This window comes from Schistocerca americana, chromosome 4, assembly GCF_021461395.2.
Source record: "Schistocerca americana isolate TAMUIC-IGC-003095 chromosome 4, iqSchAmer2.1, whole genome shotgun sequence".
Classification (NCBI taxonomy): domain Eukaryota; kingdom Metazoa; phylum Arthropoda; class Insecta; order Orthoptera; family Acrididae; genus Schistocerca; species Schistocerca americana.
Window position 1 is genome coordinate 585,309,628 of NC_060122.1, and position 14,003 is coordinate 585,323,630.

General features: G+C 42.3%; 1 protein-coding gene across 1 annotated transcript in view; it reads right to left on the reverse strand.

The window, feature by feature from the left end:
* Nucleotides 1-14,003, reverse strand: part of LOC124613627 — a 76,598-nt gene that overhangs the window by 35,468 nt on the left and 27,127 nt on the right. The window contains exon 2 of the mRNA XM_047142341.1: nucleotides 1,547-1,750. Within this exon, the coding sequence (XP_046998297.1) occupies nucleotides 1,547-1,750 (204 nt within the window). The remainder of the gene's footprint in view (nucleotides 1-1,546; nucleotides 1,751-14,003) is intronic.

Consider the following 14,003-nt stretch of genomic DNA (forward strand, 5'->3'; position numbering starts at 1 on the left):
TACTCACTCGTATTTATTCGTCAATACATTCACCCCACCGACGAACACATTTCTCCCAACGAGAGACCAGTTTGTTGATACGGTCACAGAAGAATGTTTGACTTTGTTGACGGTGCCACTACCTTAGCTCCACTTGAACCGCATCAACATATCAAGGTAAATTACTCGAAAGTTTTCTTTAAGTTTTGGAAACAGATGTAGATCAGATGGAGCCAAGTCGGGACCGTGTGGAGAATGATCGATGGCAGAGAACCTAAGGCTCTGGATTGTTGCAGATTTCGCAGCGCTTGTGTGAGTTCTGGCATTGTGAGGCTGAAGGTGAGGGTGCACCGTGTGTTGACGAACTCTTCAGGTTCGTGATTTCAGTTTTGTGAGGGTCTCGCAGTACACCGATATAGCTACATTTCACGTCCCCGCCGGCTGGAGTGGCCGAGCGGTTCTAGGCGCTACAGTCTGGAATGACGTTACCGCTACGGTCGCAGGTTCGAATCCTCCCTCGGGCATGGATGTGTGTGATGTCCTCATGTTAGTTAGGTTTAAGTAGTTCTAAGTTCTAGGGGACTGATGACCTCAGAAACTAAGTCCCATAGTCGTCAGAGCCATTTGAACCATTTTTTCACGCCCCCACGTTACATGTTACAATTCGGAGTCCTCTGGCGGCAGAGAACTGCAGTTTGCTTCAGCGAAGCGGCAAACAGGACCGATTAATGTGTGTTACATGTAATACATCAACTGATTCTGAGAACAGAATGAAAACTCGGAGGCATTTCTTTTCAGCACGCCCTCGTAATTTATTACCTCTACGCCAGCCGAGTCTTCCGGCGTCGATGCTTAGAGCTACCCATAAAAGCTTGGTCATGAGGTTAGTAATGAATAAACAAGTCCAGATTTCGGACATACAACGAAATTTGTTAAATATCTCGTGGACGAGCCCTGTCATGAAATATTCCGTTTGTAAGTAATTATATCTATTGTTGTGTAGGGGTAGTGACAATCTTAAATCTGTCTCGCGATTCAAGGCTTCTTTTAGTGAACTGTCGGGTGCCACTTTAGGACCAGGTTTATCCAGAATTATATTATGGGGCAGAATTTGACACTTAGTTGGAGGCTTTTTGAACCAGACCATTCCATTCAGCCAGAACACGTTTTTGATCTAGAACGGTAAGTTATGAAGAGCAAAAAGTGGTATGGGGTCTCAATTGACTTCACGCTTCCAGGGGAGGATTAAAACGTGCATTTAGTTCTTGATCTTAACCAAGGCTGATTTAATTGCTTGCCAATGCAGTGGATTAATGGAGGCCCGCGGAAAAACGTTTCTGAGTAAATCTGCGGAGCGATCTGTCGCGTAATTTGTTTCACGTGCTGCACACCGGCGCGTGGTTCTGGCCGCTGCCGCGAATAGGACTTCGAGCGCCACCGCAGGAGCTCAGAGGGTGATACAAAAGCAACGGTTTCAAATTTTCTCGGTAGCTAACATGCGCAACAGGTCCAAGAGGCGCGAGAGACCTACTAAGGTGAGCCGTTCGTGGAGAAGGTACTTAGGCACCTCGTGAGCAGCTGTGAGGCCAGCGTCCTGTTGGTCTTGACGGCTGGACACAGAGTGACGGCGGGGAAGGGCAGGCTGCCGACGGGCAGGTGCCTCGCCTGGAGCAGGGTGCGCGTCGGGCTGCGCGAGAACTCGGCCAGCTGGTCGGCCGCCAGCACCGCCGCGCCCACCGCCGCCGCCAGCACCAGCAGCGCCCAGCAAGTCCTGCGGGAAGAAGACACACACCTGTCTCTCACCGTTTACTTCGTGGGAGAACTGCTACCTTCTGCCCTAGCCTCTACTACAGCAGTGAGAGCCCGGGTTCCCGGGTTCGATTCCCGGCGGGGTCAGGGATTTTCTCTGCCTCGTGATGGCTGGGTGTTGTGTGCTGTCCTTAGGTTAGTTAGGTTTAAGTAGTTCTAAGTTCTAGGGGACTGATGACCATAGATGTTAAGTCCCATAGTGCTCAGAGCCATACAGCAGTGAGAGAGTGTTCATATTCTCGATGCCTCTATAGCTGTGTGCTACTAAAACTGTGGCTGTGATTTAAATTCTACTGGAAAAGTATGTTTAAAGTTTAAATAAGTAACGCAGTCCTATGATACCCTTCAGAATAATACCCACGTCGCTTGTGTTCGAGTTTGTGCTAACAAAGATCATCTACTTTACACCTGTCAGCCCCCGTTTTCAGTAAAGTATCCTACAAGTACCATTATTTACAACTGTCAGTCTCCTTTGTTTTAGCAGAATATTTCTCTGTGGTACTGCCTCCCCTAGAATTAACAAATGTCTCATTAGAGACGGCAGTCTTCTGCAGCATTTACACACCCTCCTGATTTTGAAATGCAATATGAAGAATACCAAGTACTCCAGTAGAACAATGGGATCAGATGTGCAACTTAGATTTCCATCAAGAGAAAGTCTACAGTACGCCACTCAGTTCTAATTTTTAATGGAGTGTTGCTGTTCGATACTGCGTAATGCCACTAATAAATGTTAAAAAAAAAAACTACAATCCTCTATGGCATATACGCCCCATCCAAATTTTATATGGAATTTACTTACAAAGGATTGCCAGTATCCAGTAGAGCAATGAAATCAGATGAGCAACATCCATATCGTTTACATACAAATAACTAAAACTACGGGCACATAGAGTGTAATTTATAAACTTTACTTGGTCATGATTATCTGAAGGTGTACTTCTACAACAGCCAACTTTCTTTTTTTCTTACTACCGCAACAGACAAATCGCAGAATGTCTCTAGAGCTACATATGTTTTATACTCTAAAACAGCGAATCCTGGTTCGCCATAAAGATATAACAGGAGTAGAACAATGGAGTCTCTCTATAGCGTCGGAAATGTAATGTTTTTAGCTGTGGAAACATAAGGCTAGGCTATAAAATGGGCAGAGACACCACACTCCGCCTCATTCAATACTCAGGCTTGTGTCATTCGCTTTCCATGAAGCAGTTGCTCATTAGTTCTTTGTTAACATGTAAATTGGCGCATTCTGCGATGTTCATTACCTTGAAGTAAGACTAGCTGAGTCCAGGCTTGCTATTAATTCAGTCACATCACGAAAATGTCGCTCTGACGACGCCAGAGTTGAGGGCACGTATGCGTGTGGTCGACGCCACGAGTTCCTGACAATGTACATGCAGTCGCCAAGCCAGTATATGCTACCGTCTACGCTATCCCTTGTAACGAATCTCTAGGACCCTGGTGGCTAGTCAATAACTTCCATTATCTCTCTTTGTGTAATTTTCTCGTGAGTACATCTCAAATTCGATTAATTTCCTTCGTTTTCTTTGTCTGCTGGAATCATGTCATTCCGCGTCAACATGCTACGGACTACAGTAAGCGAAGTTCTCCTTCTTTTTGAACCTTTTCTGTGTAAATATTCTCTTGTGTCTAAAGGGGTTAGTTCTGTGGATAATTCAGCATTGTGGATTAGTGGCTCCCATAATGGAAAGGCTGCCTCAAATTTCACTTCCGTTGAAGAATATGTGGGCTGGGGCAATGTTAGTCGCAGCGGGTGGTCTGAAGCCTTACCTGACGGCAACACTCATCCAGGGGTGGAATCAGTGTACCCCATTTGTCTGCGTCATGAGTACATCTCATGTTAATTTACGAGGACGCTTTCTAAACGTCTGCGTAGCGTCTGCCTGAGGAGAAGCATTTGACACTGCACACTGTTAACGAAAGTACGAGCATACAGAATAGGTTCCCATGTGCGTGAGTGGCCCAAAGGTTGATTAACGCTTTGCATGACACGTAGGCTTTTGTGGTTCATGGGAGAAGTTAAAGAGGTTCTGCTGTCAACACTGGAGGTCATAAGAACCCGAAGCACCAATGTAAATACGTTTCAGTTAGTTGTAGAGTGTCTGATGTAGTGGATGCGGTCTAAACTGTTTCAAGGTAAAGTATAACTCTGTTTTTCCTATAATACTGTGGCCCATTCAGACGGTTAAGTACGGTTAAGTACGAGGGTGAGTCAAATGAAAACCTTAAATATTTTTTAAAAATATTATTTATTGTGCAGAAGTGGTACACTTGCTCGCTCTCTTCGTTTTCGGTTGGTGGAAGTGAACCCATGTTTCGTCCCCAGTAACGATTCTTGCAAGGAAGCCATCACCTTCTCGTTCAAAACGCCGAAGAAGTTCTTCACAAGCATCAACACGTCTTTCTCTCATTTCAGGAGTCAGCTGCCGTGGCACCCACCTTGCAGACACTTTCTGAAACTGGAGCACATCATGCACAATGTGGTGTTCTGACCCATGACTTATCTGTAAACATGCTGAAATGTCATTCAGTGTCACTCGGCGGTTTTCCTTCACTATGGCATCAACTGCTGCAATGTTCTGTGGAGTCACAACTCGTTGTGCCTGACCTGGACGAGGAGCATCTTCCACTGAAGTCACACCATTTGCGAACTTCCTACTCCATTCGTAGACTTGCTGCTGTGACAGACATGCATCACCGTACTGAAACTTCATTCGTAGATGAATTTCAATAGGTTTCACACCTTCACTACGCAAAAACCGAATAACAGAACGCTGTTCTTGCCTGGTGCAAGTCGCAAGTGGGGCGGTCATCTTTATACTGATACTGCGGCGGCATATGTGCATCTGCACTATGCTACCACCTACAGGCCATTCTGCACGCTGTTTGTAGCACGCTTACCAACTTACAGGATTACGGCGCGAAATTTCTATTTGTTATTACAAATTTAAGGTTTTCATTTGGCTCACCCTCGTAACAGTGTATTGCCCTCGACGGCGTGCTTTAGTCAGAGACAGGGGTCTCGTCAAGACTCCCCTTGAAAGTGAAATAGGAACACTGTTATTTTCTTATGATAGGCGTTTTCTAAAACTATTGTCCGGTGACTAGTATTTAACTGACGGTGGCTTGAATGAAGTTTCTCGCATGCAACGCTCTCTACAGACTCTGTAGGTAACTACTGCAGTGTTAGTTTGATTCAGTAGCCGTTATTCAGTCGCTGAGAGTAAATTTTTGCTGGCAAAAGAATTTTCAGCTCCTCAAATCCATTGTAAGTTATGCCTAGTCTATCGACTTGAAATAATGACTGACGAACAAGTTCGAAAATGGCCTCGAGAATTTCAAAATGACCATACAAATGTGTAGTTAATGAATTCCGAAATGTTGCTAAAACCTCAGTATACAGAATTGTCACTGAACAGCTTGCATATCAAAAACTGTGTGCGAGTTGAGTACCAAAAATACTCACTGATCAGCACAAACAGCAAAGAACGCGAAGTGCACGACAGTTTTTGGAGCGCTACAGAGAATATGGAGGTGATCAGTTTAGCCCATCATTACAGTCGACGAGACGACACCAAAGCACAATCTAAACAACAGTCAATGCAGAGGCGCCATTCAAGTTTAACCAAACAAAAATTTTTTGAACAATCTCCGTTCTCTAATCGATAAATAATGGCTACCGGTCTTTGGCACGAAAAGGGCGTCCATTCGATTCATTTCATGGACCGTGGGACATCAATTACAGCTGTGGAACGCTGACCAAACTGAGATGTGCGGTCCAAGACCGACGACGTGGGAAACTGTCGTGTGGCATAATCCTCATTCACGATAACGCACCCCCTCATGCCGCTGCCAAAACCAAGGAGAAGATTCAATATTTTCGTTGGGAACTTTTGAGCACTGTCCCTGCAGTCCCAACCTTTCACTAAGAGACTATTTCCTGTTCTTGCATTTGAAAAAGTGGCTGGATGGACAACGATTTCAAAACGACAATAAACTCAACACTGGCTTTACTAACTGGTTCAATCATCAGGCGGCAGACTTTCATACAGAAGGATTAAAAAAGCTGGTGCAGCTTTGCAGAAAAAGTGTAGTTGTGAACAACGGTTATGTGGAAAACTAGCGTAGGTATGTACCAAAATATCAGTTCCAATAAAAACCTGTTCTCATGAGCTTACTTTTTTATGACCAAACGGACCTTCATTTTGGAATATGCCTCGTACATAAATTATGTCGGGACAAGGTGAGAGCAATTTGCGGCTGTTTGCTGGTGAGGCTGTGGTGTACGGCAAGGTGTCGAAGTTGAGTGACTGTAGGAGTGTACAAGACGACATACACACAATTTCTAGTTGGATGTGATGAATGGCAGTTAACTATAAATATAAAAAGCAGAAAAAGTAAATTTTTGCGGACGAATAGAAAAAAACAAATCCGTAATTTTCGAATACAGCATTAGTAATGCTTCGATTAAATATCCAAGCGTAACTGTAGGGAAGACGAATGGTCGACTTCGGTTATTGGAAAAGTTTTAGGGAAGTTTGGTTCGTCTGTAAAGGAGATCGCTTATAGGGCACTAGGTCGACCAATTCTTGGGTACTTCTCGACTGATTGTAATCTGTGCCAGTAGGAAAGAATAAAGACATAGAGCGAGTTCAAACGCTGGCTGCTAGGTTTGTTACCGGTAGGGTCGAGCGACGCGCAAGTATTACGGAGATGCTTTGGGAACTCAAATGGGAATCCCTGGAAGGAAGATGACGTTCCTTCGGAGGAACACCACTGAGAAAATTTAGAGAACCGGCGTTTGAAGCTGACTGCAGAACTATTCTACTGCCGCCAACGTACATTTCGCGTAAGGACCAAGAAGATAAAATACAATAAATTAAGGCTCGTATAGAGGTGTACAGACAGTCGTTATTCCCTCACTCTATTTGCGAGTGGAACAGTAAAGGAAATGAGTGGTATGATACAGGGTACCCTCGACCACGCATCGTACACTTGCATGGAGAGCATGTATGTAAATGTAGAAGTACATGTACAAGTCCGGTATTTTCCAACTCGGTCGTGGGAAACCGCCTAAAAACTACATCCAGGCATGCCGGATCACCAGCTCTCGTCGGTAAAGCGCGAGGCGGATTCCATCTGGGAAAGCCTCGCCAGTCTGATACTGGGCACAATCATACAAGTTATGTTTCACCCCTTGAGTTAATGAGATGCAAAACAAAAAGAAGAACCGGATGGAACAATGCAGCTATGGAAGATTTTATTTGGTTGGGAGCTGAAAATGGAAAGAGCGCAAAGGACAATGTTCCTCGACATTATATTCTGCACCAAGAAAAGCTGGAAGAGACTGATAACTAAAAACTGATGACACAAACTAAGTGCGACAGTGAAGCTGTGTACATGAAGGCGATGAAGAAGTTGCAGGTTAAGACGAAGAAGATAAGGAGGATGAGACTGCAATCGGGCAACCAGGAAACTATTGAAGTAGTCTTGGCGAAAACCCAAAATAATTGTATACATATATGTGTTCGTGTGTCTGTGTGACTAAGTGACGAGATATAACTAACAACATAAAGTTTTCGTTGTTTAGACACAAAATTAAGACTAAGGCCATTGTACAAAACGATAAAATAAGTAATAAACATTATTATTTTAAAAAAATTCTCGTAAGCGGCGCCTTAAACCACTTCGCTATCCTGGCGGGATTTCACACTCCATTTGAATACTAGTATAATATATAACCACATACAAAAATTACATCCTCAATAAAGATTATTATTTATTTACACTCTCTTGTTTCGTAACATGAGTGGTCTGCAGCGATCTGTTAGTACAATACTTCAAGCGTAGTGAATTTAATCTATAAATCAGTACCATTTCCGTTTATAGCTTACATAGGCAGAGGCTGTTACTACTGACTGACTGACAGATAAATTACTTTTCATATCCGGTGCCACAGCCACAAATTCATTGGAAGACAATTCCATTTGTTGCGTTCGCTGTATTATGACCATTTATATGTTTTACATGTGAGCCGTGGCGGGGTTGCTGGCGTCGCCTTCCGAATTTCTGGTGCCACTAGCCCGATCTGTCGTGTGATGTCCTGTTAATATCTCTTTTGTCAGTCTGTAACAAACGAAAAGAGCCTTAGAAGACCGGTCCCCTCGTTGTAACCTTTCTTGTGTAAGTGGGCTGCTTCTGTGTTGGCAACGCTGTGTAGCGCTTTGCATTGTATCTCTGATTGCGCTTTCTTCGTAAGCGACTCTGTGGCTGGTTGGACTCGTTGGAAGTTAATCGCCAAAAGTGTTGGACAGCTAGAAGTTAGTCACCAGCAGTGATGGAAGTACTGTTGAGCAGCTGGAGGTGAACAGCCAGTGGTGATGGATGTTAGATGTGAGAAGTTAGCATTGATGGAGGTTAGAGGTCTGAAGTGTTAGCGCAGGCTAACGATCTGTGCATGTACACTCGTGCTCAAAAGTATCCGAACGACCTGAATTGCATTTCGCCTGATTCGAATGCAACCCAATAGCGCAGCTGTCTAGCAGGTCCTCTAATCGCCCCTCGGTACAGTCGTTTGACTACTGAAAATGGTTCCAACAAGTCACCACTAGAAAACACTGCTCTGTATCGCAATAACTCAAGATGTTAAGTAATATCAAGGTACTACAACTATCAGGGAACATTTCATAACAGATAAGACGGTTCTTCAGGCTTGTAAGTTCACATTTATTACAATAAATGACATACATGAAACGTTACCACTCTCATTATTACGTCAGATAGGAAATTCACGTAGTAAGTTCGCCGTATTCATGATTTCCTCTTCAAAATAACATACCGTACTTATTATATAACACAAAATGACATTAAAAATTTATATTATTCACGAGCAGCTAGTTGAGAATATGTATGAACAAATGACACGAAGAACCGTCTCGTTCTGCATATGGATTCAAACCCAGGTCATGCAGACTAAGCAAAGACTTCGTGACTGACGGAAACTAACAGTCATTCCTGACTAGGCATACAGGGAGTGATATACCTCGATTTTAGACAGTATCAGTTAGCAAATATCAGCTTTAAATTACATAACGTAAACATTGTTAAGGGACGCGAATTCCTACCCAGCATTTATTGTCCTTGTTAACGAACTACGAGAGATGTTAAATATTGCTTCTTCACAAGTAGCTTACTTGAAATGCCGTGAGGTAAAGCTTTGTGTTGGACAGGGATTCGAACCCAGAACCTAACTGGATTGTCATCGAAGCACAACCAACTGTGACATATCGTATTTTCTCGGCAGTAGCTAGATGTTTTAACTGAAATTACGAGACGAAACATTAATTTTTTCTTTCCCAGAACTCTAAACTGGTACCTATCGCTGTTATATTCTAGAGAAAACGAACGTTAAAAATGGGTTTGTTACACCAGCAGCGACATGTGAGCATGTTCGAACTAGAAATAATATGACGAAGAGTTCAGTGCTGACTGGGAATCGAGCCGCACACATATCGTTGTTGACTGCACACAAAGAGACGTCAGCTACCGAATTTTTCTCCACCAGCAGCTCGGAATAACATCCTTGAATTTTCAATGAATTCGCAAACAGTTCTGAGTCTCACTGGGGTTCAAAACGTCAGATACCGTTAGTGTTGACAACAAATGAAAATACATTAAAAATCAAAAATATTATCCACCAGCAGATAGCTGTTCTCATGCTAGAGCTTGATAATACATAATGAATGCTTTAGTGCCGGGCCAGGATTCGAACCCTTTCACGCGCAATATGTGGAGATGTTGAGGAATCTGCAGTTTTGAACAAATTGCAGTCGAGCTGTATTGTCACGAAGGGATCAAATTCCGCGTTAAGGGCGGTCTGAGTTGCATTCCCAGATCTGAACCAATTTTATCGACATACAGAAGCTCAAATAAAAGATGGAATAAGTGTCCTGTGACCCTACATAGCGTTTGTTTCGTCTCTAGAAATAAACAACTAGTGTAAGAAAGGTTACTGTTGATAGAGTTTCTACGTGTCGCGACTCCTGACTTTATTGTGGTTCAACCCAACGTCTACTTGGTAGAGAAGGAATATCATGTTTAATATGAATGCCAGACCACAATGCCATTATACCTTCTTCACTCGGCGTAGCCAGAAGAGAACAGAATCTGTCTCTCCGTATCAAAAATCATCAGCAGAAGTTGGAATCGAACCCAGACCACAAGTACATGAACAAAGCATCAATCCAAGAAACCACCAAATCCTCTCCTTTGTAACTCATTTTTCTATCATAACAATGTTGTGCCACACTGGATGAGAATTCTGACACACAGACTCCCTGTAGTGGTTTGCACCATGTTCAGTACATTCATTTACTTGGTTGACCGAATCGCCATGAACTAGCTGCCTCGGCTACCCAGTGCATACATTCGAGTCTATTTTGTAATCACCGAAATACGATCACGTAACTTCCACCTACACAGAACTGCCAACAGTGTAGGATGCATAAATTTAAACAGGAAGTGTTCCTTTCGAGTTGAGCTACTCTATTGCGCTATCTGTTTGTTAAAAAAGTCGTGCAGTGCAAAAGAATGGCTGTAACTGTCTGTCTCTCAGAAGTCTAGATCCGGCCACATGCATTATCTCACAGCACTGTGCAATGCGCAAGTTCTGGAGGAATTGTTGTTGAGTTTTGGACGTGTTGTAGCTCTGTGTCAGCTAGTAGCGTAACGGTAAGCGTCGCGCACTGTTGATAAGACGTCGCCAGTTTGGGTACATTCACTGTTACATTTTTTGAAACGCCTTACTGCTGTCCGCTGAAGTTATCGACCTAATGGAACTTTGAACATAATTCCCTTCACTTCTCAACCCAAAATAGTCGGATGTGGAGAAAGGGTTAACTTCTGCGAGATTTTGTACTTTTCAGGTTTGATAGATGGCTAGGCTGCAGATGCATCTCGAAACTTTTGTATTATGTATGGGGAGAGCGCATCGCGCCAAAATACGTCAGGAAAGTATTTTCCACATTAGTTGTCGTGTGGCAGTGGCATTTTATTCTTTATAAAACCTTGTTTGACAGCTTTAACCCAGAACAAGTATTCCACATGCATGTAATCAATAAACTGCATGTGCATTGTCAGACTGTTATGAATAACATCAGAGAGTTCGTATATATCGTTGATGATTAATTTCTCTCTCATGTTAACTAATGTTTTAACAACAACAATGAAAGAAACGGTACGATAATTGTGCACTGTATTATAAGAAATGAAATAAAACTACCCACGATAACCTTACGACGAAAGTCTGTTTCAATAAAACTGAGTATCTGTACACAAGCGTGCCTCTAGCGGAACGAATCACTTAGATTTCGATTGGGTCTGTGTTTAATTGGCATGCGTCTACTTCTCCTCTTACGAGACCGGTAGTGGCTAGAACTCGTAAACCGCTATTTAAAGGACGAGATTAGATGCGATTTTCACGCGCAACGACTTTCCTGGGCTGAAAACCGTAAATTTACAATCTTTTGTTACAGCTCAAGCGTTAATAATAACTCAGATTATTCAATGGAAATGACAGGGAAAATCAAGTGAATTTTGAGGCTTAATTCCGTGCACACCAGGAAGTAACTCATCGATCACAGAGTTGCCAAATATACCTTACCTTGTTGCCAAATCTCAGTTACATTACCAGCAGGAAGAAGACGAACCGATGTGACTCTACAGTGGGCTGGGAAGTGACCATAGCTGACGTCTCAAAAACGTGGCTGCTACGGAATGGAATACGTAATCCATCTGATTCACATTTCTGTAACTGGGTTTAGGGACTGGAGCGTAGTTACCAATAATACTCAGAACTGACTGCAAACTAAGCTTCATAAATCAGTAACTCTCATAGTTGTTTTTATATATCTTTCGTAAGTGTACTCAAAACTAAGAAAATCATTGACGAACGTTTTCGTGCCTCGCCGACAGTCGAGCACAACAAACAAATAAAAATTAAAAAAGACTGTGTGCATATGTGTGTGTGTGTGTGTGTGTGTGTGTGTGTGTGTGTGTGAGAGAGAGAGAGAGAGAGAGAGAGAGAGAGAGAGAGAGAGAGAGAGAGAGTGAGTGAGGGAGAGAGATAAAAATAAAAAAGAATGAGAGAGAGAGAGTAAAAAATTGTTGCAAAGAAACTGAATCATGGTATGTAAAAAAATCTTTCATTAAAATGACATGTTCTACATCATTACGAAATGTCGTTTTCATGATCTATGGAACAAGTATTAATCTAATCTAAACTAACCATATCATATTGCTGACTAGTCATGAAGAGGCACGAATTACAGAAATTTTCGCCAATATCAGTAACTAAAACTAAACTTGAAAAAAAAAAAACAAGATTACAGTTTTTGTAATAAACTCTGGCTCCATCGAAGACCCTTTCGTCCCTGTTAACTAACCACGAAATATGTGTGATATGCCTCCATTCAGAAGGAATAAAGTGTTCATGCATTTAAAGATGAAGCGCATGATATGAAGTTCTGTGACGGAGATACGAACCCAGCACGCAATCGGATTGTTAACTAAGTAAACTCAGATGTTACGTATCGGTTTTTCTTACCAGCTGCTAGATGTTTGAATCTAAAATAAGGATACAAATTTTTGTGCCTGAGCGACAATCGAACCGCGCACCTACCGTCCTTCTTTATCATCCACGAACATAGCTTAAGTAACACTTGCTTACTCATCAACAGTAAGATGTGTGCGTGTTGGACCACAAATAAAGACACCTATTGGGATTGTTGGCGACACATGAACAGACATTAAATATGCACGTTAATTTCCACTAGCAGACTGGTATGCACGTGATAGGGCTTGAAATGAAATTATGAATATTTTTGTACTGGATCAGAATTCCAACCCACATACTTACCTTTGGAGGAGACCTAGAGAAGATGGCAGTCTTGGGAAAAGGAACGAAATGATTGAACTATCCTGTTCCGAGAGATTCAGATCCTCGAAAGATGAGATACGAATTCGAATCACAGTCCAGCACCAAATTTTTCAACGTCTCTAGTTCAATCAAGTACAAGAAAAATAGGAGCCCTGTTTCTTTAAATTGCTATCGTTTCATCAAATAAAACAAAATTTTCTAATGTAAGTAAGTTTACTGGAGACAGTATTTCTGTTTACCATGACTTCCGCCTATGTCATTTCCCAACGTAAACCGGCTCTGCCCAATTGGTAATGAAGGAACATGATGTTTAATGCGGATTCTGGATTATAACGTCTTTCTCTTGAGGTTACCAGAGGTAAAGTAAATCTGTTTGTGCCTCTTAAAAGTAAATGCCTAAACCCACGCATTGCACCTGTGACAGTTCCTTCCTCCAGACCATTGTAGCCACATTTCCCAGCCACAGGAGTGTGCTGTAACGGATGATGTGCTTAGCTTACAAAATTAGTCACGGTGGGTGGAAAAAATGCGAGTCTATTAAATGGTTAAGTAGAAGCAATCTTCTAACGTGGAGATTATGCTATTCTTATGTCAGCAGGATGTAAAGACTTTTCTAGGCATCATAGCCTCGATGTAAAGCCATTTTGAAATATTCATTAATTTAGCAAATTTCTTAGTTCGAGAAACTCCAGTGTGAAGTGTGAAGTTACCGGATAATTCGATTATTACCGCCATTGTTACTATCATTGTTACTAACATGACCTTCCAGTGGGAGACATTTCGTCCTCCTTTTCCTTGTGTGAAATTTGTCAGTAAGCTTTTTGCCTTCCAACCAGCGAAATGCGGCAGAGTACAGCCAGTAAACGATTCACATAACACGATTTAGTGCCGTTAAGACGATTTCTTTAAACATTGTCGTAGCTGAAGGAATTTAGTTTCTTCTTAAATCGTCTTATGCAGCAACGTTCACAGATAACTCAGATAGGAAAAGCTCTTTATCCAGGTACGAAGGTTGTGAGACAAACTTCCCACAAATTGTGTCAGATTGATCTTTTCGTCTGGTAACACTGCATAAGTATTTTGTCTAAGAGGTATCACAAGTAGTGTTCCTGTAGCTGTGGGAATCATTGATTGAAAACGAGTTTAACACCAATGGGTACAGTACTGCCAAATATTAAAAATGATTATCAACCTGTCTTAGTTCATCCACAAACTGAGGCGTACTTATAATACGGTAGCTAGACTGTGTATCCTT